Source organism: Oreochromis aureus, linkage group 5, assembly GCF_013358895.1.
Source record: "Oreochromis aureus strain Israel breed Guangdong linkage group 5, ZZ_aureus, whole genome shotgun sequence".
Lineage (NCBI taxonomy): Eukaryota > Metazoa > Chordata > Actinopteri > Cichliformes > Cichlidae > Oreochromis > Oreochromis aureus.
Genome location: NC_052946.1, coordinates 15,233,128 through 15,260,113, shown reverse-complemented (window position 1 = coordinate 15,260,113; position 26,986 = coordinate 15,233,128). Strand labels below are relative to the sequence as shown.

General features: G+C 40.8%; 1 protein-coding gene across 2 annotated transcripts; it reads right to left on the bottom strand.

Moving 5' to 3' along the window:
* Nucleotides 1-2,423: 2,423 nt before the first annotated feature.
* On the bottom strand, nt 2,424-24,989 carry mapk14b (mitogen-activated protein kinase 14b). Of its 2 annotated transcripts, none has more exons than XM_031747832.2 (12): nt 24,529-24,989; nt 18,819-18,948; nt 14,278-14,336; nt 13,298-13,409; nt 11,668-11,697; nt 11,262-11,309; nt 11,019-11,133; nt 10,112-10,183; nt 7,577-7,656; nt 6,378-6,456; nt 4,582-4,755; nt 2,424-4,502 (listed from the first exon to the last, which is right to left on the bottom strand). In XM_031747832.2, exons 1-12 carry the CDS (start codon nt 24,645-24,647, stop codon nt 4,435-4,437), a joined length of 1,086 nt encoding a protein of 361 aa, XP_031603692.1. In that variant the 5' UTR covers nt 24,648-24,989; the 3' UTR covers nt 2,424-4,434. The 2 variants fall into 2 exon arrangements, with proteins under 2 accessions (XP_031603692.1, XP_031603693.1); XM_031747833.2 differs by lacking the exon at nt 7,577-7,656 and adding an exon at nt 6,985-7,064.
* Between the last annotated feature and the right edge of the window lie 1,997 nt (nt 24,990-26,986).

Sequence of the window (26,986 nt, the reverse complement as noted above, 5' to 3'; positions counted from 1 at the left end):
CCACCTTCGATCGTACTAAGTATCTTTTGTCAAATAAATTTAGCGCTCAGAACATCATTTTGGAATTCCTTGCTAAGTTTGATTGTTAGCTTTACTGCCTGGTTATTCAGGGTCACAACTGTAATCATTTTTAGGATGTTGATTATAAAACATCTTATCTGTCTCAATGTTGGCTTGGGGATTATGCATAATATCTGGGAAATTATAGACGACAGCAGGAAATTGAGTTGGTACTTGTTTTTATTGTTGTTTATTTTTGCATTGAAAATTCACACTTCTTCCAAGAAGAAGAAAAGCTTCCCTGAGAAAATAAATATTTTTGACCTATGAGTATTTTGGATTTTAATCATTACTTTTCCCCGTCATCTTGCAGTTTGGGCTTTTTATAAATCAGGGAGAGCCTACAAAGTGCTGCGAGCATCAGAGAGAAGCATCAAAGCAGCTATCAACCTGAGAGGAGCACTGAGTCAGCACTCTGTTTGCATGAAAAAACATAATTTACTTGTAATTATCTAAAATGCCAAGCTGGGTAACAAACTGAAGTGTTGTACTCCTTTTACTACTAATTATTATTTATTTTCTTCTTCAATGCTGGGAAAACATTCAACTGACTTATACTTGGTATTTAACTCTGATGCTTCACAAGTGTCACAGCTTGGGTGACCAGGTGTCCTTTTTATGTGGGAATGAATGCACTGCATTTTTATCCCTTGTCCCATAATTTGACTGATTTTGTAGGCCAGGCAAATTTTTAAATCCTGGCTTTTGCACTGTGGATATAAAGGGAATGCTTCGTTGTTATACTTAGTAGCAGGTTAGCCCGTCTAATGCCATACTCATTAGGGAAAGTCACTACAAAGTCACAAGCTTTGGAGATTTTGTTAAATGTGATGGAAACTACCAGAAAGGAAATGAAGCGGGGATTATATTTTGGGAAATAGGAGTTTTTGTCTTTTTTACTACCATTGTTTTTCAGTTTTGCACTGGGAGTAAATATGGCGTGAAGAATCTGGATTTGGATGTGGCCAATCTGTGGATATGAATTTCATGGTAATTTTGGGCTGTTGATGATTTCTTTTAATGGTTCTTTTTCCAGGGTCAAATGACTGTACAGAATAAATCTTTAATTAATTTAAAAAACAAGTGTTGATTTGAATTTATCTTGGATTTTCTGTAATCTATACAGAGTCTAAAAGAATACATATGGTTCATATATAAATATATATATTAATCAAATATATACATACATACATACAATTCTCATCTGTGATCATGATTTATGATAACTGGTAGTTTCTCAATGGCAGCATAAAAAGGATTTCTTTGACATCACTTACTGGACAGATCAGTACTCAGAACAATGGAATAAGAACAGAGTGAAGATCTAAGAAAGAGAACTGTAGATTTACACAAGTTGGAAAGGTCTCTTGTAGCTTTTTCTAAACTATAAGGATTAAGTTAAATAGTTGGATCTAAATCATTTGCAGTCAATGACTACCTGAACTCTAGAATTCGTGAACGTCACCAAATGTGTTTGCTTTTACTGCAGCCACCTTCATTTGCTGCTCTTCTGTGGGTTTCTCTGACTTCAGTTTTGTATTTAATAAGTGAAATTCATGCTCTGTTTGGTTGAGACCAGGTGACTGACTTGGCCATTGAAGAATATATTTAGCCTTGAAAAGCTCTTAGGTTCCTTTTGCAAGTTGTTTCAGCTCATTATCTATTTGCACTGTGAAGTGCTGTGATCAGTTTTGCAGCATTCATCTGCATCAGAGTGGAGAGCCCTGCACTTCAGAAGTCATCCTGCTACTTCTCAGCTATGAAGCCTCAAAAACACTGGGATAAATAAGGTGACATAGAAAACTTGTCCAATAATGATAATAATAATAATAATAATAATAATAATAATAATAATAATAACAATAATAATAAAAGACTCAATGACCATAGCTCTTGAAGAAAGTCCTGAGGGTCTTGGACTATTGATTATGTGAGTTGTCAAATGAGAAAAGCACAGCAAACTGAACACTGGCATCCTTTTAACCTTAAATGCAGGTGTGCAGCCGATCCTTGTTCTGTTAAAACGTCTCTGTCGTTGTTGTGCCGTGTATTTGTGGAGTGGCTGTTTGGAGGGCAAAAGTCAGATCACTCCTCGCATGCACAGCCTAATCTATGTGGCTTAGTTTGTGTTTTAGGCGCTTTGTCTTTAAGATAAAGCAGATTTTGTCTGAGAGAGTGTTGCTGACTCTGGGATCTTGGAGTTTCTCTGAAAAGCCCGGCAGGCTTTCAACCCGTCACACACCAGATGACAGAGAACTTACCCAGACAAGTTCTGCTCTACTTGTGCTATGCTGCCATCCAATGGTGATATGCTTAAAAAGGAAAAGAAAGGCTAAAGCTCACCCAATGAATGAATTCTGTTACAGCTTTGAAAAATAGTAGGCTTTATTTTCTAATGGTGGTATTTACAGGTGGCGTGGCCTGCTAGCTTGATACATGTGGTCAAAAAAAAAAAAAAAAAACAAAAAACCCAAAAACCCAAAAACACATATTTCAGGCAGACGAAGTGTAACCAAATTTACTACTGACATCGGGATATGGACAAAATAAATATCCTATCTAAATCAATGCAGTTGTTTAAAAATGATAAAATATGAGGCTTCGGCATTGCCCTTCAGCATCCAGTGAGTAAACATATGCACTTTCCTGCATACATGTGCCCCCCCCCCCCTCTAAATTACTCTAACAGGCGTCTGGTGCTGCTTAGAAAACAATCATTACAGAATCACAGAATAACATGAAATCTTGATTTAGCACACAAAGAGTAAAATAACACATTAGAAAAAATCACTACATTTAAAACAAGCGGCTGAAATCAAACGTGACTGATGTCTGATATTGTTTGGGTGCCAAAGGCAGAGCAACTGTGGATACAGCTTACGAGTCTGACTTTTCAAATGGTTCACATTGGAAGCATTTTGTCATAAAAGTCTTCACACTAAAAAAATAGTTTAGTGGTTTGTTAGTCAATGAATGGTGACTTATATGCCACCGTTTCAGGATATGTTTTGGGTTTCTTTTTAAAAAAAAATTGTGATAATTTGTTGATCCGTGAATCAAGGAGCGCTGTAAACACCTCAGCAACGGTAATTTAGCAAACTGAGCAGAATGTATCAAACTGATTCCAAACGATCTCTTGATAACATTGTCGGCTCTTGATATGAAAGCTGTAGTCACTGTGGCTCAAGTGATCTATGAAATTATCGATGACACATTTGGATACTAATACAATAAGCTCTCCATAAATAATACAAACAACCTTAAATTCTGACAAATAATATTCTCTTTTACATCAATATACAAACAATATAAGAAAAGATCATAAATATACGGCGCAAACTGGCGCCCCAAACATTCCATAAACATTAATAGTACTGTTTCATAAATGCAATATGATTAAATTACATTGTCGGCTGACGCTGTAATGGAAAAACATTAAAATTTGAATAAACTAGTAAGCCAAAAACTCTGGCTTTAACATGCTGTGGTGAAACTGGAGAGGTTGGTGGCCGTTCGCTGAAACATTCATGTGAGACAACAGAAGTGCGAGAAGACACTCGCGGGGGTGCCATGTGTAAAACTCAATCATTAAGAAATATGAAGCCTTGAATTTTCCATACTGGGCTGAATATTTTACATATTTTGATGTATCCTATACATATTCTAAATAAATTACACACAGTATCGGTTTATATGCCATTCTAGAACAAACTGTCATTTTGGGCGGCTGACGAGCGTCTGGGTTAATTCAGAGTACTACACGTGTGGTAGCTGTTTTTCCAGAAAGATTTATGTACAAATACTGTTTCTGTAGTATCTACATAGTTCTATGTACTCGTAGAAATAACAAAGAATTTAAAATGTGCCAAAAGATACACTTCACACTCAGCATTGTTTAAAACTTTCCAGAATTTTTGTCCTACAGCATTATTTTCAGCTATTTTATTTTTTTTATAAAACACATAATAGATGTTTAGTTATTACAATTTGCCTGGAGATACTGACATGTAATGTTTTCTTTTTTTATTTATTTTTTTTGCTGTGTATGTAGAATAAGGGACAGAATATAAAGAATATATGTCTGAGATAAAAAATTACTAATGCAAAAGGAGAGTTAAAGTCTACCTCAGCACGGTGGGATGCATGTTAAGAAAAACAAAACAGCAGAGCAGGGGACGGTATGAACACGATGTCAAGTTTTTTGTTTTCGTTTCCCTGATAGCGCAACGTCCCCCCCACATATGAATGACGGCAGGCACTTGAATGTCATCGCTGTGCGCGTGTATGAGGAAAGTGGCGGATAGTCACATGAGACCGATAGTCCTTAGAAAGTGTTTCTTGGAAAACAAAACGTGGAAGAGAGCCGCTTCCTCCTCAAGATTCCATGTCGTCTTCGTCGAAAGATGGTGGCACGAAGCTGATGACCTCTTCATAGGTTAAGGCTGAGAACAGATAATTGAAATTACTTTCCAACGTACAGAATAAATAACCTTTAAAATCTATTTGGTCTTAACAACTCACTTTTCCATTCCTCAATTTCCAGCTCACGGCTTTCAAAGCTCTGGTCGTAAGGCTCTGCTTCAGGCTCGTCATCTGGATCGTGATACTGGGCAAAGTAAGGGTGGGCCAGAGCCTCAGATGCTGTGATCCGCTTGTCTGTATCCAGCACCAACATTTTCTCCAGCAAATCCACCGCTAAAACAACAAAGGAGACAAAGGTGAGTATGAGAAAATCTACAGGTCAGAGCAAAAAGGTCCAGAATGCTATCTTTTCTGTCAATATATGTACTGTGACCACGGTCGATGCTCATATTAACTATGGGCAGCCTTTCAAATAATGGCATCAGCTTCTGTTTGTGTAATCTCACAGAGGAAAAACAATTAGCCTATACTAAACACTTTGATTCCAGTGATCCCAGCTCCATTAAAATGCTGTGCTGGGACCTTAAGAGAGCTTCTATAAACTACTGAATCATGGGGTGTGCTTAGTTTTTCACAGCACTGCACAGAGTCTTGTGAAAACCTTCTTTTTCACATGACTGTATGCAGTGAAGACTTTGAAGAAACTGTGCATGACAATGACAACGATCAGTTGTCATTGTCACTAGTCGGTACCAGATGTACGGGTCGTTTAATCTAATTGTTTTACATTTTAATTGATACTCAATGCCAATAAAGTCTTTTGTCCTAATGTTATGCAGCCATCTTCCACCAGATGGAGCATGGTTGCTGAGAAACGCCATAAATCTGTTAATCTGGGCCCGATTTTTTTGGTTAACGCTTTTACTGTTAGTTCTTTTAAAGGCGAAAAAATGAGATCATGCATACAAACGGGGGAAATAAGCTTTCTCTGATGGGTGGATGGGCTTTTGATGGGTGAGGAGTTCAGTCATTCATGCTGTGGACCCCTGGGTAAAGTGTTCCGACTGGGCATGTTCTACCGAGAGGAGGCCCGGAGGAGACCCGGGACCCAGTGGAGAGAATACGGCCTGGGAATGAGAGCTGGAGGACTTTTTTTTTTTTTCCCTTAAGTGGTTGTCATGAATATTTTATCTGCATGCGTCATTCATAATGCAGCTTTGCAGAGTTTTTGACATTAAATAGTTTCCAAAACTTGATATCTGAGTCTCTTAGTTTAAAACTAGTTGGTTAGTCTAATTTTTTTTCCTCGTTTAGTCGACTAGAAAATTAGTCACCAGGAACATCCCTAGTCTAAAAGCATTTTATCTACAGCATTTATACAAATGCTGCCTGCTCTAAAATGCATTAAGTCAGTGATGGAATAATCCTACAATGACATCCCCTAGATTATCTGCTGAAGAGCTCTTTATGACTCGAGGTGACAACAGTTAATGTAGCTTGTCCATGTTACATAACTTGACATTGGTTACCTGAAATAATTTCCTGATGTGGTATGAGATGCACATGAGAAAGCACCCTTCACTAATCCAACTCGGCTGTCACCTATATCCATTATGTGTGTTTTTTTAACTTGATTGATTTAACATGTGTAGCAATCAGGATTTTTCCTGGCGTGGAACTGGTCTTTGTGCAGTAACTACACATACAAGCACAAATGCTTCATGTAAAGCAGAGCAAATGAGACACTGTTATTTCATGCCAGTGCTAATTGTTTTTCCTCTTGCACTAGCTAAAGCTAAAAAAAAAAAAAAAAATTCCTACTGTGGTAAAAAAAAAAATCTTGCCAAAACAAATACAGATGAAACCCCTCCATTATTATAACCTACACCACTAGAGGGAGCCAGTGAGCCAATAGCAGCGTAACCCAATGGTGTCATTCTGAAAGAGGAACTTACCAAGAGGGTTGGCACCAATAAACACGTCAGCAAAGTTTCTCTTTGGCATCTGGGGAAGTGAGTTGATATAGTTCCTCGCCTGTGAGAAAACAGAAACAAAGAAGTGTACTGTAGAAGCAAACTGCAGAAGATTTTCAAGAAATAAGGCAGCTTTTAAACTGCAAAAACATGCAATATTTCAATAGAACTACAATGCTAAACTGAATTTGCCTGTTGCAAGACAAACTGTACATCCTCCCATTAAGCCATGTTCCAAGCATTTTAAGTAACACCCAAATCACATGCATTACATAAACACTGTGGTATTATTTTCATAGTCAAATAGGATAGATGATCAGAACACGCTGGCTGCACTGGCAGAGCACTCTCATAAGCCTTGCTGTGACAAGCATGACAAGTCAAAGAGGAAAAGGGGAATGTGTGGCATGAGAGCAGAGGACAGTATGCAGAAAGGAACTGGTAGGAAATGTTTTAAACATCAAGTCTAGCTCCATTTATCTCTAAACAGTATTGCAGCTATCAGCTGACGGATGACTGCAGCATGGCCCTGATTCCGGCTGTGGGGAAGAGACGGGGCATGTGGGAAGACGAAGGGAACTTGTCTCACCTCGTGGCTGGGCATCCTGCTTATTAGGGAGGCTGGGGGCGTCCCTGTCAGGCGCATTATCTGCTGCAGCTGGTTTATATCTAAACCTTCTGAGTCAAGGGGTATCATAACATGGAGGTCAGCACATCAAAGAGCAGGTGTAGTTAGGTAGGCTGATGTATAGAAGGGGTAGGGACTGGGGTGGGAACACACACGGGGTGAGGATGAGGAGGATGTGAAAGAAAGGAAGACAGTTTCTAAACTTTAATATAAAGAAAACCTTCATTGTCTGCAACCTATATTCAGATAATCACGAACACTGTGGCCCAGTTTGGCACTAACGTTTTTGTTACTGTCACACAAAAGTTATCAGTGGGGCTCTGAAAAAAGTCATAGTACATGCTGGAAAGAAGCAGAAATCAAAGCACTGTGCTCAAATGGGATAAAAGCGGAGTGTTAAGAGCAAAACAGGTGCAGCTAAGAGGTAGTAGCATTGACACCAGGTCGTAAAATAAAGAGCCAGGGCAACACAGAGGCAATAGGGAGGATAGGCAATGCAAAAGAAAAGGAAAAAACAAATAAATAAAACAAAACTGGATGGGATGGCACTCACAGACTCTGAAGAGATTTTCATCAAGAGCTCGGGCCCTGGCGTTCCGACGAGCATCATTATAAGCTTCAACTGATCAATATCTACCACACTCACATGAAGGAAAACAGAAAGGATGGAGGACATAACGGGGACAGAGGGGTGAGAGGTACAACAGTCGATGCTGTCGCCTGTAACTGATGAAGGTCCACTTTTTCAAAATAAAAGATATCAAGCACCAACTAAAACTCATACAACGTCACACTGATGCATAAATACTCACAGATAAGTTGAATATTACTATAGCACTTACTGTGGCTGTGTGAAGTATTAGATTAAAGGCGTACTTAAAAATGACAATGTCGATGCAAGAGAAAATATCAAAGCAAATTATAAATGAAAGACCAGAAGCAATCAGAGTTGGAGGTGACATTGGTGGAGCTAACAGGCCACAGTGCTGTAGTTTCTGTGCCTGCTGTGGTGAAAAGAAAAAGTAAAACTTCTACTTCACCCATCACAAACAAAACAGAAAGTCTGGCTGGAATTTTCATCCCCCAGACTCATGTGAGTTGAACATGGACGTTTGCAAAAGCTGCTTTTATTCTGGGTATGCTCTTTCATAAATGTAATTCCTGTTGTTTTCTACCTGAATTCTTGTTGGTGTCTAAAGAATTCCTTGTTTTTGTTTCTCATCTGTCTGCTGGGTCAGGGATGAGATACTACTCTAGGTGGAGGAGCTCAAGTATCTTGAGGATCTTGCTCACGATTGAGGGGAGACTGGAGGGTGAGATTGACATACGGATTGGGGCGGTGTCTCTAGTGATACGGATGCATCGAGCTGCTGTGGTGAAGAGAGAGCTCATAATAAAAGCTAAGCTGTCGTCTTATTGATCAATCCACGTTCCTACCCTCACCTATGGTCACGAGCTGTGGATAGTGACCAAAAGAATGAGGTCAGATACAAATGGCAGAAATGAGTTTCTGTCAAAGGGTGGCTGGCTCTCCCTTAGAGACAGGGTGCTCCTTCACATCGAAAGGAGGCAGTTTGGTGATTCGCACATCTGACTAGGACGCCTCCTGAATCCTTCCTAGGTAAGGTGATTCGGGCATACCCTGTGACTTCGTATCCCCCCAGATGAGCTGGAAGAAACGGCTGCGGTAAGGCAAGTTTGGGTATCTCCGCTCAGACTGCTGACCTCGTGACCCGAACCCAGACAGGCAGTAGATAATGGATAGATGAATATGCATAAAATTAGGTGTGCAACTAGTGATTATAATTCACTGTGTAAATCTTATAAACAGTGATAAAACCATCACAGACTTTTGAATCTACAAAAATTTGAGAATCTGGAATAGAGTGTTTATAATTCTTAGTGCAGACAAGCTGAAACTATAAAATAATTGTCACCACAGTTTCAGATAATCATTTGATCCAGCATCAAAAATAAATGAACTAATTACTGCGTCTCGACTCTGCAAAAATGTCACCAGAAAGCATGCGAAGAATTCTCTAAATAACATCTAACAAACAGTTTGAAGTGATTTGCTCATGGTACTGTTGACACACTACTACCTAGTACCCAAAATATGAACCACATATAGTTGTAGTATGCCTACTATTTAACATTTTTAATCTCAGTGATAAGGGAGTGCACCTGTACTTACACTGTACAAAGGCTAATGAGATGCATTGTATCCACGATCCCTCCCATTCTACTCATGTACAGGGATCAGCTTCCATTCAGACAAGTAAAAGGAGACAGACCAGAAAGACTGCTTGTGGTATATTCAAACAAGCACTGTGGGTTGGTAGCTCCACTACATCACAAAGCAGTTTCGACACATTCAAGCACACATACCCCTGCAAGGCATGCAGTGAAGAAGGTGTAGATCGGCTGATTGATTAGTTAGAGCAGGAATTATGAACACGTTATGAAACAGATTTTGATCTTTAACAAAACCACCAACTCGGTGGCGTGCGCTACCTTCTATATTTAAAGGTGTGTGTGTGTGTGTGTGTGTGTGTGTGTGTGTGTGTGTGCGTGCGCCAATTTACAGGGTTTTCCGGTGTGTTTTTATATCAAATCACATGACAGCTCTGCTGGTGTGTAAGGGTTTTGTGGGAGGGAAACAGGAAGGTAGTGTATCGTGGAAAAGCAGTGGAGATAAAAGTGGGCAGCACTGAGTCATAGACCACAGGGCACTATTAACTCCATATGAGAGTGTGTGTGCATATCATGCACATACACACACTTTCCTGGCTATTCTGGCATGTAGCTCACTAAATTCAATACTCAGCAATGCTTTTAAGTCAGCCCGAAAAAGGTAAAATGGTGCTTTTTTGTGTGCTTGCAACAGTGCTGCAGCAAGAGATTCTGTGAGAGCCTGGCAGTGAGTGCATTGGACAACAATTCTTATATAACTAGTCTGATACATATTTGTAAACCGTGTGCACGGTTAAGCAGATTGAACTCAACCAGTACCTCCTCCTAATCTAACACAGACCTGCAGGCTGGCTACAATCTGACATTTATTTTAGCAGCAGAGGTGGAAGGATACGGTCTGTGCCAGGGAAGAGTGTCCGTCCTGTAAGTAGTTCAGCCATGATGCAGCCCACCGACCAGATATCCACTATTAAATAAAAAGAAATCATTTCAAACATGCATCTCAACAAATCCTTTAGATAGGACACAAATCCAAGCTTTTCAGCATAATGCAGAACAACACAGCTGTACGTGCATGCTGCACATGCATATGCAAATGCAACGATGTAATGGTATCATCCTGTAATCTTCACTACTTGCGGTGAATTCAATGAAGTCTGCCTTGTTCTTTTCAGATTTAGACGCTGCTTCCTGATGAGAGCTGAGACTGCAGTTTTGCGACAGCATCCTGACAATTTGTCAGACTGTGAACCAACTGCGCTGCATTACGTTGTGTTACATGGGCAACATTTAATTCTGTAACTCTCAATGCTAAATAGGAAGAGAATTTCTTTACCACATAATGACAACAAATTCTATTTATTTTCACAAACCAAACGTTTCAAAGCTGCTGGTGAAGGCACAGCCGAAAGCACAGCTAAACAGCTTGCACAGTTTAAGTCCACATTTGTTTATTTACCCATTTACACCAACACCACTTAATGCTTTGTAAAGAAAGTGTGAAGCAGAACTAAATGGCACTCAACAAGGCAAACGTCTGTTTTGGATGATTTAGGCTGATGAAAAGGCCTCTAAACATCATGTTGAATAAACAAGAAAATTGAAAAGCTGGCCTAGTTTCTCTAAAGTTGTCTCCTCATTTATAGAGAAGAAAAAACTTTGTATTCTTGTATGATCACTGCAAACATAACCCCCCCACCATAAACGCATGACTCTTGACTTGTAACAGATTTCCAAAGAGCTATTTCAACACAGTTTTATGAAACTGCACTCAAAACATGATTGAATGTCTGTGAGCGTACCGGTCATGTTGTAGTGCATCCAGTTGAGCATGATCTCCGGGGCGCGGTACCACCGTGTGGCTACGTATCCTGTCATTTCATCATCCGTGTGCCGTGCCAAACCAAAGTCCAGGATCTGAGTGATGCAACGATGCGTAGGCGACGTAAAGACAACAACATGAGACGTGACTGAGCACCTTTAGCTCTACAGTAAGTTATATCGCATATGGTGAAGCTTGGATCTGAAACAATCAGTCTCCTCACCTTAAGCTCACAGTCTTCATTCACAGCCAGATTACTGGGCTTCAAATCCTGAGGAAAGAGGAAAAAAAAAAAAGAGTCCAGATGAGAATTTAGAAACAACAGGGAGACATCCTGCTGGTATTGCTACACATGTCATCATACTGCAAATATTTGTGTATTTTTTTTGTTTTTGCACTCATTCCTTCAATTATAATTTTATTCATAAATAAAAATAAACATAAAACATCCCAAACCAAATTTTTATTTTATTGTCGTGTTAATCTGATTACTTCAAGCTCTAGTCTATAGATTTAACAAAACACCATCCAGAAAAGCTAAAGTGCCATTAATTGTTCTGTTCAGTTTAACCAGCACTGGACTGTTTTTCTTTGCAGACATTGACACATTCAGTGAGGCCATCACTTACTCTGTGGATGATATCTGCAGAGTGGATGTACTGTAGGGGGAAAAGAACATAAAAATATTTAAATGCAAATTCATCCATCCATATGGAAAGCATGCAGTCACAAAAACACCTCACTTACATTAGTGTGTATTAGCTTATGTCATTTTAAATGTACACCAGCTGAACTTCCAAGCGATAACACGAGCAGAACATCAACATAACTAGAGTACATTTCTTTAAATAGCAATGCTTCCCAACATACAGAGCCAATCATCTGCCTCAGCCTCCTCTTCTGTCCATAAATTTTCTTTGAGGTCCATATTCAGCATTCTTTGCCCAGTGTATCCACTTTCCCTCCTCTGCACATGCTCAGACCATCTTAGCCTTGGCCTGTCTAACTTTGTCTCCAAACTGCTCAACTTGAACTGTCCTTGTAATATGATCATTCTTTCCATCCTGGTCAAAATCGTAACATCTTCAGCTCGGCCTCTCGTCTTTTCGTCAGCACCACCGTCTAAAAACTGTACATCATAGCAAGTCTTACTACCAGTTTATAAACCTTCCCTTTCACTCTTGCTGCTATCCTTCTGTCACAGATGACCCATTACACACGTCTCCGCCCACTCCACCCTGCCTGCACTCTCTTCTTCGCCTCTCTTGTGCATTGTCTGTTGCATTAGGTTGTTGACCCCAGGTATTTGAATCTGTCTCTCCCTCATTGACACACACATGTATTCTGTCTTACTTCTACTGAGTTTCATGCCTCTTCTCCAGAGCATACCTCCACCTCTCTATGTTTACTACAGACTACAGTATCATCTGCAAACATCACAGTCAGCGGACACTCCTGCTGCACACCTCATCGGCCAATCTGCCCGTCACAACTGCAAACACGAAGCAGATTCCTGATCCCCATCTTGAACACTTCTGTCACTCCTACTGCACACCTCACCACTGTCCTCATACATGTTGTGCATCATCCTGACTTCCTCATGCAGTACCACAGTTCCTCTCTTAGCACCCTATCATATGCTTTGTCTAGATCCACAAATTTAAGCCAAAGTTTAAAAACTGTTATCTCCTCTGAAATGTAACTACACCAACACAATCACAGCAACTCTGACATATCTCTCATATGCTCTCAACAAGTGGCGTAAACAAGTGATTCACAAAGATAACACTTTCATGGAACAACAAAATCAAGTGTGTAATAGGCTGTAATCATACATGGTTTGCTCATATTACAAATACAAAAGCTAGTATTTTACTAGCTGTGGCCGTATAGTTAACTTTTTACAGTCTGTGTTAAGACTCAATTGAGCAGCATTTGCTCTTTCCTGCATTGCAACAATCTGCAAAAGAGGAACTGTTGAATTTTATCCATTCACTTTCAGTTGCCACCGTTTGCAGAAAATTTTAAAAAAACAAAACAAAACACACACACACACAAAAAAAACAGTCACAAGAGTGGCACAGAAACCTCACTGCCAACTAGAATTCAGCTGGTCTAAACGCAGAACAATGCAGATGCATCTGTGGTCTAGTGAGCTAGCTTTGCCTGGTTCCTCTCGGCATCGCTTTTGCACAGATTCAATGCAAGTCAACTTTTAGGAGTGACCAGTTTTGAGTTGAAAACGAGGGCCTCACTGACCTTTAAGCCTCTGAGGATCTGGTATATGAGGAACTGGACGTGGTCATCCGTGAGCTTCTGACACTTCACGATGTTGTTGAGGTCTGCCCCCATTAGGTGTGTCACCAAGTACCTGCAAATCAAACAGCCAATCAGATGTAATCTTGTAATGCAGGAAAGTCTCTCTTTGATTTCTGCTGCAGCTTTATTTAGTTAAAACTTTAAAGATTTCATTTTTGCTGATTAGCATGTCTGTGTAAAGTGCAGCTAATGGTGTTTTTGATAAAATCATTCATCACTTTCTGTAAGAATTATTTCTAAATGTGGCAACTTAAAAGTCGGCAAGATTAAAGTGATGATAACAGAAAAACAACACAACAGAAAAAAACAAACACTTTTTTTCAACAGTGAAATATTTAAAAAGAAAGGAAACCAGCTGAATGAGGCCAGCAGTGATTGTAGTATATATATGACCTCTTTAATCACACAACACTAGTCCAAGGTCGCTGTCAAGGAGCGAGGCGTTCATTAATGGTCATGTGAAAAGATAAGCGCCTGTGTATCTTTGGCTTAACTTCGCCTCGTGTATGCGATCGCGTTGAGGTTCATCTCACATTTCCACAAATGTGCAACATGCTGATGACGTTACACCATGCAGAGAATTCAAGGACGCTGATTGACTATTCTGCACACATACACTGCCAGATGGCTGTTACCATGGAGACTAGCTGTGATGTTCCTTAGGAGCACGTGTTCACCCTACATTCACCTTGGTACCACTCGCCACATGCTGCTCTCTCATGAAGTTAAGAATCCTCGTGCATCTCTAACTAGTTTTGACTATCGAGGTAATCTTGCGATTATCTGCTGGCACGAACGCTTTCATTGTGTAAAAAGTGAAGCTTAAAGACGCTGAGACAGAAAACAAGAAAATAAACTGAAAGAGTAAGAAGGAGAAAAGCAGAGAGCAAAAACGAAAAAAGAAAGAAAGAGTGACTTACACATCGTTAAATTCCTCTAAGCTTGTCGCTGGTGTGAAAACATCTAAAAGGCCGATCACCTGAAAGAAAACCGAAAGGTCAGAGGTTAGAGACAGCTAGCAACTGGTTGGTGTGTGAAGTTTAATTTAGTTAAATAAGCAAACACCCCACCCTGAATCACCATCTTATTATAAGAGCGGTGTAAGCACTATAGTGATCTCAGCACCTAGGCTGTCAATGCCATTTTGCCTGACAAAAAAACCCCCCATAAAATAACAGATCATGTTATCCCGGCTGATCAGGGTAACTGGGGTCTCACCCTGGAGACTGGCCAAGAGGAGGTAGGGCCTGGCTCAGGGCCTTGGCTGTGCTCTCCGTAAATAGGCCACATGAGGCCACAGCCCATTGGAGGGGCCGTAGGTGTCCAGTGCAATGTGGATTGCAAATAGGGATGGAAATTGAGAACGGTTCTTGTAGAGAACCGGTTCCAAGTAGTCAAGTTCCTTGGAATCGTTTGTCTGCCTGCCTATTATCGGTTCTTGCACTCTCGCTACGATCAGCTGATTTCACTTCGTGTGTGGAGGAAAATTGTGGCGTTGTCTACAGTTTGGACATTACTTTTATTTTTATTGCACAAAAGGATAAGAGCGCGTTGGGAAAGTGGAGACTGCTCCAGGGCATAAACAACTGCATTATACTGCTAACAAAACTTTGGCTCCTCGCAAGCACCTACACAGACAGTATGCTAACGCTAAGCTAGCCAAGAACCCAGAGTGATGTTAAAGCTGAGTAAATGTTGACCCCAGCCAGCACCGGGATAAAGTGAGCCGTCACTTGCGGTGAAGCCAATGCTGAATTCAACAGGTAACAAACCAATGAGCAGCCAGACAGCAGCCTCCTTTTCTACCTGTTTGTGTTTCTAAAGTAGAATCACCATGGTGATCGCTTTAAAGTCTCTTTGTGCTGGTTTTCATCTTTGTTTTGTGTTCATACCTAAATGCTACAGGGGAAGATCACGTGTCCTCATTAGAATAGGGTGTGTGGGGATGTAGGCTGCAGGCTTATATTGTTAAATTATAATTATGAGTCACAGTGTTTCAGTTCATTTTACACAGTGAAATGAAAGTAACGTAACGAGTAGTATAGCAAATGTCTTTCTCCTGGGTGTATTTAAGTAACGTACGGCATTACTTTTAAGAAAAGTCTTCTGTGTGATATGTGTAATAACTTTTTTTACTTTACTTTTTTGTGTAGTGACCCCCAACAGTGATCACAACAAAGAGGGGAAATACCTCTAAGATCCAGAAACATTTGACCACTCAGCATGTAATTAATTTGCATGAATGTAATGTCTTTGATATGCTGCTTAGAGATTGTGGTGCCTCTCAAAGTGGAGCCAATGAGAATCGCTAAGGAATTGACTCGCTAAATTCTTATTAATTTCAATCCCTAATTGCAAACAATGCATATTGCACAGTACAGCAATAATAATAATTTTTTTAAAAAAACCCAACAACAACATGTAAAATTTATGTGAAATTTAGTGTTGGCACTAGGTGCTCTGCTTAAGTTACCTCGTCTCTTCAAAGGAAGTAGTGAACATTATTTGGTTGATGCATTATTTAGAATAATCCACCAAGCTGACAGGACAGGCACCTTTCAGGTGGTTAAAGTTGCATGCAACCGGTTACGCTGGTTCCAACAATGCAAAGTTATTTATAATGGCTTATAAATTCTGGATGCATTATTCCTTTTTTCCCTCTAACAATACAAAAGCTTTTAGAGATGGGGTGTGTTCTGGAGTCTTTAACCTAGAATACACAGCATTTGCAGGGTCTTTCTCCCCTTTCCACAGTCTCTTGCACAATAAGTTTGTGATTGTATGATAAAAAAACCAACGTAATGTGTGAAAGTGACTAAATATGGATGCATACAATCACTACAGTTGAATATCTGCAGCTGCAGCTTCACCGTGCCTCAAAATAAAATAAAGAAAGAAAAAACTGAAAGTCTTCTCATTTATGTGTCTTTCAGCAGTACATGTATTGTACACACACTTCAGGCATGCATATACATATGAATGCAGACATACTAGCAGAGAGCAGCCCTGAGTGCTACCCCCACCCCCTGGGGTCAGGGGAATTGAGGTAGATAGGTATTGTAAAAATACTGGAGCGACCCACCCACACAAGACCTAAATCTGCAGCTGATTGGTGGGCCACGGCCACAACAAACAGCCGATTGGTCCACTCAGGCTTTCCAAACTCAAAACTCGGGGAGTCTCCTGGCAACAGCATGAGCAAAACACAGAATCCCTCCCTATGTAAGCCACAGATATGTATTAAAGCACAGATGATTTATGAACAGAAAACCACCGCAACCTGATGTTTTTTTCTTCTTCCTGTTAGTACAACAAAAAACCTGGCAGCAGCATGTTCGTGCCAAGATAAGTGAGATTCTTTATCAGAATGACATTTCCATGCGACGTTACCGTCTTGCCTTCAACACAGCGATACAGGCACTGACTGTGTAATCCTCTATAATCCGTATTCCACGTAAAACCTGTTTTTCAAATGAATGCACTGGTGTGTTTTTCCCCACAGCGCCAGCGCACAGCGCAACACTAATTCTAAAACTGTTCAAGTTGTAACAGAAGTGAAATCAGGGCTTGTGCAGAAAACAGGATCTAAGACGAAATTAAAAAAAAATGCAGTAATGTGTGAATGCTGAGCCAAGCGCGCTCGGACTGAACCACAGCAAGTTCTGGCATGGGCGGTGATGTTTCATATGGAACTTTTTTCACAACATAAGGAGGCCTGGATTTTTTTTTTTTTTTCAGTGATCTGGCGTGTTCTCGTGCACATTTCTTCCAGGTGGCCTTTCATCTAAATACATGTAAGGCAAGCTAAACGGTGCGCTTCTTTCTCACATTTCCATAAGATCTAAATAACTTCTGCACAGCAGCTTCTAATCAGAGCACACAGGCACACTCTGAGTAGCAACAATCCCAAATCAGATCTTTATTTAATGACTTCATAGCTGTCATTTATTAGAAAGACAAACCCAACGTGTGTCGTGGTAGCTTCTAGAGTTGCTCAACACTTATTGCATGAATTCTGTGAGCGCCTGCAATGAGTTCTTAAAGCTAATTAAACAGTGCAGAATACAGCTAATATTACATTAAACTGTAACTTTACAAGATGGGCTTTCATTTAACTGTGAGATTTGTTGTAGTGTTGTTAGTGGGTTTTCCCCTTTGAGACTTTCCATGCTTCTTACAGCTAAAGTTTCTTTTTTTTTTCCTCCGTGAGCGTGCCTTCTGAAATTGTTCACTTCAAAGCTGCTGCTGGCTGATGATATCGCATAAAGTCCACTTGCATATACTGTGGCGATCTAAATATTTCTACCTACGGCTAGTGGCAAACCGCTTCTTACACTGCACACTTCCCTCTTTTCTAGAAACATTTAAACTCATATACAACATTCACCAGGTGGATTTGTTTCCACACAGCACTCAAAAAGCCTACATCTGCCAGCTTGAGAAATAAGTGCTCACATTTCAAAACACATAAAGATCCTGTCTCTCTGGTCAAAAGTGTAACCCCAGATGAAGCAACAGCACAGAAACCAGGAACAATGTTTGCGTTTTGTATGTGGGCAAGTGTCTGCATGTATCTACACACACACACACACACACCAAAGCAGTGATTGTAGGCGGGAAACTCACACCACTGGCAAAAAAGTTGAGATACTTAGCATGATTTTTTTTAAGCTGCAGCTACAAAATAAGATAAAAAAAAAGACACCACAGTAGGTGATGGGGCTGCAGATGTAAACCCGTTTGGTGACTCATACCTCACCAAGCAACATCAAGCAATAGGCGTTAGTCACTAGCAGGGGAAAACCTCCGTTGTGATGTCCTGTTAGCATACACAGTTATTGCCTGAGGACAGTGTACCTGTGCCTGCTCATGCTGACACATGAAAATACCAGAAGAGCTAACACTGGGGTTTAAACATGACAGTTAAACTCTTGTTTTTTGAAAGGTTTTGTAGTCATTTCCAGGTAGTTGACGTGCAAGTGCTGTAATGTTAAACTGAGAGTACCTATCCTTTCTTTGCAGGTGGCTTGAAGTCAAAACAATGCAGACGCTAGCAGAAATACCCTACCACATTGACTTATCACCTTATCACTATGTTATAGATGTGTCTTTACATGCTTTCCTTTTTTGAATTCTTGCACGAGCTACATGTTTTTTCAACTCTTTAATCGTCATTTTTCAGCAAGTTAAGCCCTCGAGCGCCAGATATTGTAGAGACATATGGAGTTATCAATCCATCTGGCTTGTTACATCCTCCAACTCAACGATATGGTCAGAAATCACGAAAGCGACTGATCCTTTTGTAAACCTCGTGTGCTTTTCCATGTGCACTTACATGCCACAATTTCTTTAGACTTTAAATGCACAATAAATGTTGCGTAAATACTGAAAAGGAGGCAAGCAATCACTGCCACTCGCTGAGAGGTGGAGGTGATGTTAGACCGAGTTGTAGGTGACTTACATTTTCATGCTTCATGTGTTTGAGCAGTCGCAGCTCTCTGTAGGTTCTCTTTGCATGGATGATGGACTGGAAAGGTCTGGACAACTTCTTCACTGCTACCTTCAGGTTCGTCTTCACATCAAACGCCGAGCTGAAAGAAAGGTAACGTGTGAAACGGGTGGGGTCTTAACAGGAAAAAGAAAATGCATCGCAGCAGGTCACCAACAGCTGTCAGATAAAAAACCCAAACATTTCTCAAACTGACAATGAGATTTTTCATTAGACTGCGTAGGTGTCTATAACGCAGTAAACAAAGCAAATACTTACATAACACTGAGCGCCTGGTTTCAGTTCTTATTACACTCTACAGTCTAAAGTTGAATAGGGAACATGATTGAACCTGTTCTCGAATATCAGCTGCATGGTGGGCAACGACACAGGAGTGTGAAAATACAGCAGCTAATTACTGAAAAACAATTAACTGCACAACATGCTGGTTGATGATCAGCAGTCTCCAGATAGAGTAAAACATTCTACTATTATAGAGCTGCTGTAAACTGTTGTTTACATGCTACAGAGTGTTGTAACATTAATGTAACCCAGCTGACTGTCTGACAAGATGTCCACAACCACTTGTGACTGACCACTAAAAGTCTGTTATTGCAGCTCTATTTGGAGAATTGGTTCTTTTTTTTCCCCCAGTCATTCAAGAAAAGCAGGGCTGACGTCTTTTTGAAGGCCCAATCTGTCAAAACATTATTAGTAGTATTTTTATCACAGGAAGAGAACAAAACAGATCATTTTATGTAACAGGAACAAAACACACACATACAAACACATAAGAAAAAGGTCTTGTAATTAAGTGTGTGGCCTCAATTTCCTCTTTTGTCTACACAACCGTCAACATTCAACAGCTGACTAATTCAAAACGGTTCAATGTGCTGAATATCTCATTTAACTCGAGCAAACTCAAAATTAGCAACTGCCTGGTAAACGTGATGGAGACGTCCACGTGACTCCCTACTTTCAATCTTTATTTTTCTTTATTTCTGGTAACGGTCAATGTAGAGCGATGCAGGAGAAAACGCCAAAAAGCACAGTCACGAAAAAGATGAGTGAAATGAACGTGTTTTACTTATTTACAATAACAAATAATTGAGCACTGGTTGACTCTTAAGATTATTAGACAGACAGTCTGAAAGAGAAGCTTGACATTGCAGTATTTCCTGTATCTTTGAGGGAAGGCAACCTACTTACAATTAACCACATTCCTTCCAGGTCAGTCAGATAAGGTACATCACGCATAGATGATTGCAACATCTTTAAATCTGTGCTCCCATATGTGTGTTTGTTGTCGTTCTTGTTGTTATTTTTACACCGCAGACCAACTAAAAAGAAAAGCAGGAACTGCATGGAGTGACACAAGGAAACCACCAGAACTAGACTAGCGGGCCAGTTTTTCTGTTGCCTTTCAGTTTAAAAGGAGACGGGAGTCATTTCTCTTAAAATGTTTTGCTCAAACTGTCGACCTTTTAACTGCACATGCCCGTGGCTGAGAGCGCAACGCCACGCACAGGAGAAGTGTTAAAACTGATTCTGTGTGAGTGACAAAGCTATGACCCAGAGTGCAACACATCCATAATAAGAACATTAAGATAAGCACTGTGTTTTTTCCAGTAAGGCTGAGATAATCTCCCACACCCAATGTACTCCATGTCAGAGGCTTGCAGAACAACTTTAATGTGTCAGCAGTGAGGGAAAACCCATAGTCAGTAAACAGTGTACCAATCCTAAAAGGCAAAACAAAGGCACACGCACTCAAACTGCTGCTAATCTGTAGGGCAAACAAGATGGGTCTAAGCATACACTATCCAATTAGTCAGCAGTAAATGGAACTGCCATAAGAAATGGCCATAAAGCGTGGACTATAAAAGGAGCAACGCTGCGAGGCCGGCTTCACGGGGAAGTAGAGAGGCAGCACGCTGACTAACAGAAGGACAGAGTGAGCAAACAGGCAAATATGTGCTGTAGATGACTCGTCGAGATGTCTGTAGTAACTGTCTTATAATCGTAAGACGTGCACATGCTTCGAGAAAGCTGGAACGCTGCATTTGTGCACTTATTATCTGAGCACGTACACGTATACATTGGATTTCATATCAGAGCGTGACGGGGTTCGTGTACGTCATCAACGCGATGGGCACTGCCAAATCTCAGCACACGCAGTATCATTTTTAAGTAACGAGCCATAACTTATGATCTATTCATTATTGGTGAAATGATTGACACGGATAAAACTCAGATTTACAGCAACACATTACAATATTTACTCTCTGTGTTGCATTAACACTTTGAGCCGCATACTTCACCTTTGCGCAGGTCAAACGAGAAATGGAAGTAACACCTTTTTCTGTAAAACAAAAAAGAACCTCATCTAACCTGTATGTTTGTTAGGGACAACAATGCATCATAATCCTCAGAATACAGTCACGAAAGGAAGCAACCGTAAGACGACAGAGTCATGCAGGACACCGTGTCCTGAAAAGCCAGTAAAACAATAGGTGAGAAGCAGAGTGAGTTCTGATGACTGCATTTCAGAGCAGCAACGCAGTCAACGCCACACTCCCAATCATCATCGTCATCATCAAGCTTTCCTGTAGCTGGGGACGAATCATCAGTTCATGATGAGTGCATTGTGGTGCAGGAAGTGTTTTATATGCGCACACAATGACATAAGGCACAGCAGTGCTTGCGATAAGACTTAATTTCCTCTGGGCCACTCAAACATCAATGTTAGACATTAAATGATATAATAAATATGGCAAGTGGGGTGACTTAATGATCTGGTGACGTTACAACCACGCTTACGTGATTTTCGTGTTTACTTGATCTTTGAAATAATCTCATTAGAGCCATATTCCAGCTAATAATAGCAATCATCATCGTTTAATTGATTTATCAATGGCGTTATTAACACAATAATTTTCCAAACCCGCTCAGTTAACAGACCTACAGATGGGGTCGGGGGCTGACTCACCTATGTCTACTCTATCACCTAGTCACACTCACAAATCAAGGTAATTTTAGAAGTCGGAAAACTTAAGTATGTTTGTAAAATCTAAAGAAATTGACTAGCATGAGGTACCTACAGAGATTTGGCACAACAGGGCATTCAGATCACGATTTCGCTTGCTAAAGCTGTCGGAGGGGAAAAAAAAGAAACTGCAAAAGGTCGTATTTGTGTTTTAGGGATTCAAACTCTAATCCATAACTTTATACCAAAATGAGGGGGTTTACTTTTCTGACATCACTGATGCATTTGGTCATAGACCTCACATGACCAGTTGCTAAAACCAAAGTCACAAAATTGCTGCTTTTGGGCACAAGCTGAAAAATCACTGCACTTTTCTCTGAGGTGACAACCCAAGGAGTCAGCCACAGTATGGAACATAATGAGCCTTGTGCAATTCTTTCTTCATCAGCAAAATATGAAACGCTAAATGCTGTCTGACAATGTAAAAAAACCCAACAACAACAAAAAAAAAAAGCACATAAAGCCATCATTCCAGGTAAAGAAGGTCTGAAGCTGTGACTTGCAGCTTAATAAATATAAACAGAATCATTTAGGTCGAATTTCAACCTTATGAATAAGAAATGTGTGTAAGCAGAGCCAGAGTTTACCCTGCATTATCAGCTGGAGCTGTGCAGAGTAAACTTTAGGTTCCAAATTTGCCAAAAACAGTTTAGGCCTGTCAATAACAAGTGTAAATCTCAGCATGCTTTGAAAGAGTGACCATGAAAACGGGAATCTGCAGATCTGAGAGTATGTCTTTGCACAACAGTGACATTACAACATACATATGTAAAAAAATTAAAAAGCTTTGTGATACTGAGCAGTGTGCTTTTTACTGGACTGTCTTTTCTTTTTATCTATGGCTAAGAATATTTCTGCCCTGTGTCAAAGTACCTACACACACCCTTAGCTACAAATAAAAGTGCCAGGACACATTGAAATCCCAGCCAGCAGCTATTACTCCACACCAGGCGTGGATATCCATTCAAGTCTGACATTCAAAAAACAGTACAGCTAAGAAATAAGTAGATATCAGTAGTGTTATTATCTCTGGTGTATGCGAGTGCAAAGTTGATCAGGCAATTCAAATGAAAAATCCACACAGTTAATGCCTGTTGGGCTGTTTTATTGAGCGGAGAACTCAAGCAACATTATGGTGGAGACAACAAAGACTTGGCCCGCTGAGTGCCTGGGAGCATGTGCCCAGCTGATCGACAGCCCTGACATGCTGGTGGAGGAGCTATGAGGTTATTTATATTTTTCCAGATACCATCTGAAGGGCTTTAGAGGCACACTGCTCTCTGGACCACTCTAGTTGCAGATTTTTTTTTTTTGTTTGTTTTTGGGAAGTTGCATTACGCAAAAGGTTTTCCACAAGAAAAGCTGACAGCTACTTACAGAAAAAAGCAAAAAAACAGGAATTTCCAAAAAGTAGCTGCTGATGGCAGTGCTCACATTTTGCCTTGGAAGTGGTGCATATTAGATTCGTGACAAGAATAAGCCTCATTCACGGGTCATCTATGAACATATGCCTTGCATTTGGCTTTGGCACTGGTGCTTCCAAACCCAGTTATTGTCTTAAGGACAAAATGAGGTCATGCTTTGACCACCATCCACCACTAACAACTGCAAAAAAAACAAAACAAAAAAGCCCTTACAGTCAACAGCTGAAGAGATGAAAGTGCGGCCAAAATGAGCTGTAAAGTTATAATTACGACCCGTTGCTGTCCATGACTTTGTACTGACTAGAAGGCGTCAGGACTGATGCCACTACCTAACCTCGGGACCGTGAGTCATGCGTGTGTACCACAGCGGGCGAAAGGATGACATCATTCTAGAGTCGTCGACGTCGTCTGATGGGCTCCTGTAGAAAGCGCTCACTGTGCATGAGGGGGGCCTACTTTCCGAAAACCACGTGACGTTCTGGTACTCTGCAGGCTGCACCCAACTAGAAATGCATAATGTATGCAATGTGCGGATGTGTAAAGTACCAGGCGGCACATACAGCAACACGGCACTTATTTCAAGTGGAAAACGCTTTCTTCATGACGTCCTGGTTAACCCTTAAACTGTGTAATTGGTACTGATGTGATCTGTTAAGGAAGAACCCCCCACACACCACCACCACCACCTTTTTTTCTTTTCTTTTTTTTTTTTAAACCAGATGATGCAAGCATAGACATGCCGCACATGTAGCCTTTTGTTGATAAAAGACTTGTTTTTTGCTTCTTTTTTTTTAAAGTAGCAAGTGTGGAAGTTAAGCTTCGCCCTGGGGCCATCACTGTGCTTACTGTTCGCTACAAGTTACACCAGGCTGTTCAAGCGACACGAGAAAGTAAAGCAACAAAGTCAGAAAAAAAAACCGTGCACAAATCACAAACAATCCCCACCCGAAAAAATGCGAGCTACTGTGGGGAGTGTGCACGGCTGAGCCACCGCGGCCCAAGTATTAGGACGTAAACAAAGGGCATAAGTTATATCCCCGTGTCTTTCACGGACACCCTGCGCAGACTGGTTAAGCAGCCCGGCGACAGATAGCTCTCCCGGGCCTTGGTGGTTGGTGGGAAGTCGTTTGGTCGTTGTGCAATCGTGCTGTGTGTGTGTGTGTGTGTGTGCACTAGCTCTCTCGCTCGCTTGAGCTGTGCAACAACAACTTACCACACGGATCCGTAAGCACCGGAACCGACAGGAGATAAGTTCTGGTAGCGCTCCGGGACTTCCCACACGGTTTTGTTGAGCTCCTGTCGGTAAAACGTGGGTCTCTCCTTCTGCGACATTCCTGCGGATTCACCAGCCCCGCAGTGACAAAACAAGCCAGCGGAAACTTCTGCCCTCTCCTCTCCTCCCTGTGCGGCACGACGTGCGGTAGTGATGCTGCTCTGCAATAAAACTCTACACGGAGCGGACCCCGAACAAAGCAAAAAAAATAATCAAAACAAAACAAAAAACTCCAGCCGCCTTGTCGTGCAAATTTCGGTGCAGTTGCGCAGGTAAAATCCCACTTCTCCGTGCACGCCGGGAGGGCCGCCTGAAGATAACTTCCCCCTACGAAGCTCTTTGGGGTCAGGAAGCTCAGTCTGGCTTTCGCTGGATTTTTCGCCCTGTCCCCGCTTTGCTGGGCGCGCGGAAACGTGTACGCGTACGTCTCTTCGCTCCTACGTCAGCCAGTGCGCGCTCACGTAGCGATACATTTATCTCGCGAGAAATGAGCCGCAATTGGGAAACTAGGGGATATCCCATCCACACCGTGTACAGGAGCGGGAATCTCCCCTTCCCGTTATGTTAATTGCGACACGTTTCTCCTCTTTAAATGTTTACGTCAGGCAGTGGAATAAACAAGTATGAAAATAGTCATGAGATGAGCAAAATGAGCAAATGAGCTCCGTTTTAACCAATAGAGAGAAATCCTGCTTTAACTTAAAAACAACAGGAATATCTGATAATATACATGATCAATATAACACTCACGGGGGACATCTTTAGCCGAGTAGTACCGTTTCCCTGCTACATAGCTCATTTACACTGTGGTACTTTAATAATACTTTATTGATGTGGTATTAATGCCTACACCATCACTTAATTATAGAGTCCTGACTGGTTAAACAAGCACAGCATTTAAGCCCTTTATAAAATGGCCCCAAGCAAAAACCAGCTTGCTCTCATTAGCTCCATACCTGGTTGCAAATGAACCTTGACACCACCTGCGTGTCAATAAAGTGTGACAGCTGCTTGAATTTAATTACACTGGAAAGTCCAACGTTGTTTATAAGCAAATCTGGTATTTCTAAATGTTCACATGTCACTAAAGGTCTATCACTCATAACAAGAAAAGCAGACACACAAATAATAACATGAATGATGGTCGACTTCTGTTTTAGTGCCCTTGTAACGAGCACGGTGAGTCACAATCACACTATCATAACTCAGAATAGGCCATGCCAGGATTAGAAATACAAATTCCACCTGTGCTTTCCTTCCTATCACCATAAATATATCAGACAACTCTCAAAGGACTCCATGTCCCTCAAAGTACAGAAAGTATGACATATTCCTACAGATAATAACTTATCTACTGAAGGTTGTCTTTAATAACAGAGAATGTTCACAGAGAGGGCATTAGTGGCAAAAGACACTGAAAGGCATGTGACACGTGTAAAGAGGTACAAGGTTCATTAGGTGCTGAGCTGGGGGTTAGTGGTCTTACAGAACCAGAATAATCTAGAAACTCTGTGAAAACTTTTTACATTAGCCTCAGCACACAGTTATCCCTCATGACACATGGTGAAGGCATACATGCTGCTGGGGGGATTTTGCTGGGGGGTTTCTGCAGCAGACTTTGGTGGGTAAAAATGAAACCAGCAAAAACACTGCTATATTGAGGGAAAAAAGTCACCTTACCTGATGTGAAATGACTTTAGATCTCAAATATGACGACAAAGATTTTAAAAAGAACTGTGCTACTGCACAGGAGTGACAGAAAAAAGAGAGTCACAAATGCAAATGTTGTCACAGCAAAACTCAGGTAGGTTGCAAGATGTGCAAAGCTGATGTAAACTACAGTTGTATCACAATGAAAAACAAAAAGAAAAAACCCCCAAAAAACTGAAGGACAGGGGTGAATCTATTTTATACACTCACAGGTCACTTAATTAGGTAAAACCTAATAGTATTGTGCTGGACTCCCTGTTCCCTTCAGAACTAGTTTAATTTGTAATTGTACAGATTCAGCAAGGTTTTGGAAGAGGCCATTTGAGTACAGTAATTGTCACGTTCAAGAAAATGATTTGAGCTTTGTGACATGGAAGCAGTCATCAGAAGGTGGATACACTGTGGTCATAAGGCAATGGACATCATCAGCAGAAATATGCAGGTAGGCTACAGTGTTTAAACAATGCTCATTTGGCATAAGGAGCCCAAACTAAACCAAGAAAATATCCCCCACATCATTACACCACCAGCAGCCTGGAATACAAGTCCAAGGCAGGATGGATCTCTGCTTATGTTTTTTAAATGAAATTCTGACCCTACCATCTGAATATTGCAGCAGAAACTAAGACTCATCAGACCAGGCACCATTTTTCCAATCTTATATTGCCAAACTTATGACATCTGGTGT

What these genes read in the sequence shown, in the direction of transcription:
- mapk14b (XM_031747832.2), bottom strand. Translation starts at nt 24,647, where the DNA reads ATGTCGCAGAAGGAGAGACCCACGTTTTACCGACAGGAGCTCAACAAA. An exon ending in GGTGCTTACGGATCCGTGTG is followed by an intron (nt 18,949 to 24,528) that starts GTAAGTTGTTGT and finishes CCTTTCTTTCAG; the next exon opens with CTCGGCGTTTGATGTGAAGA. An exon ending in ACTCTTCCCTGGCACAGACC is followed by an intron (nt 7,657 to 10,111) that starts GTATCCTTCCAC and finishes TGAGTGTGGTAG; the next exon opens with ATATTGATCAGTTGAAGCTT.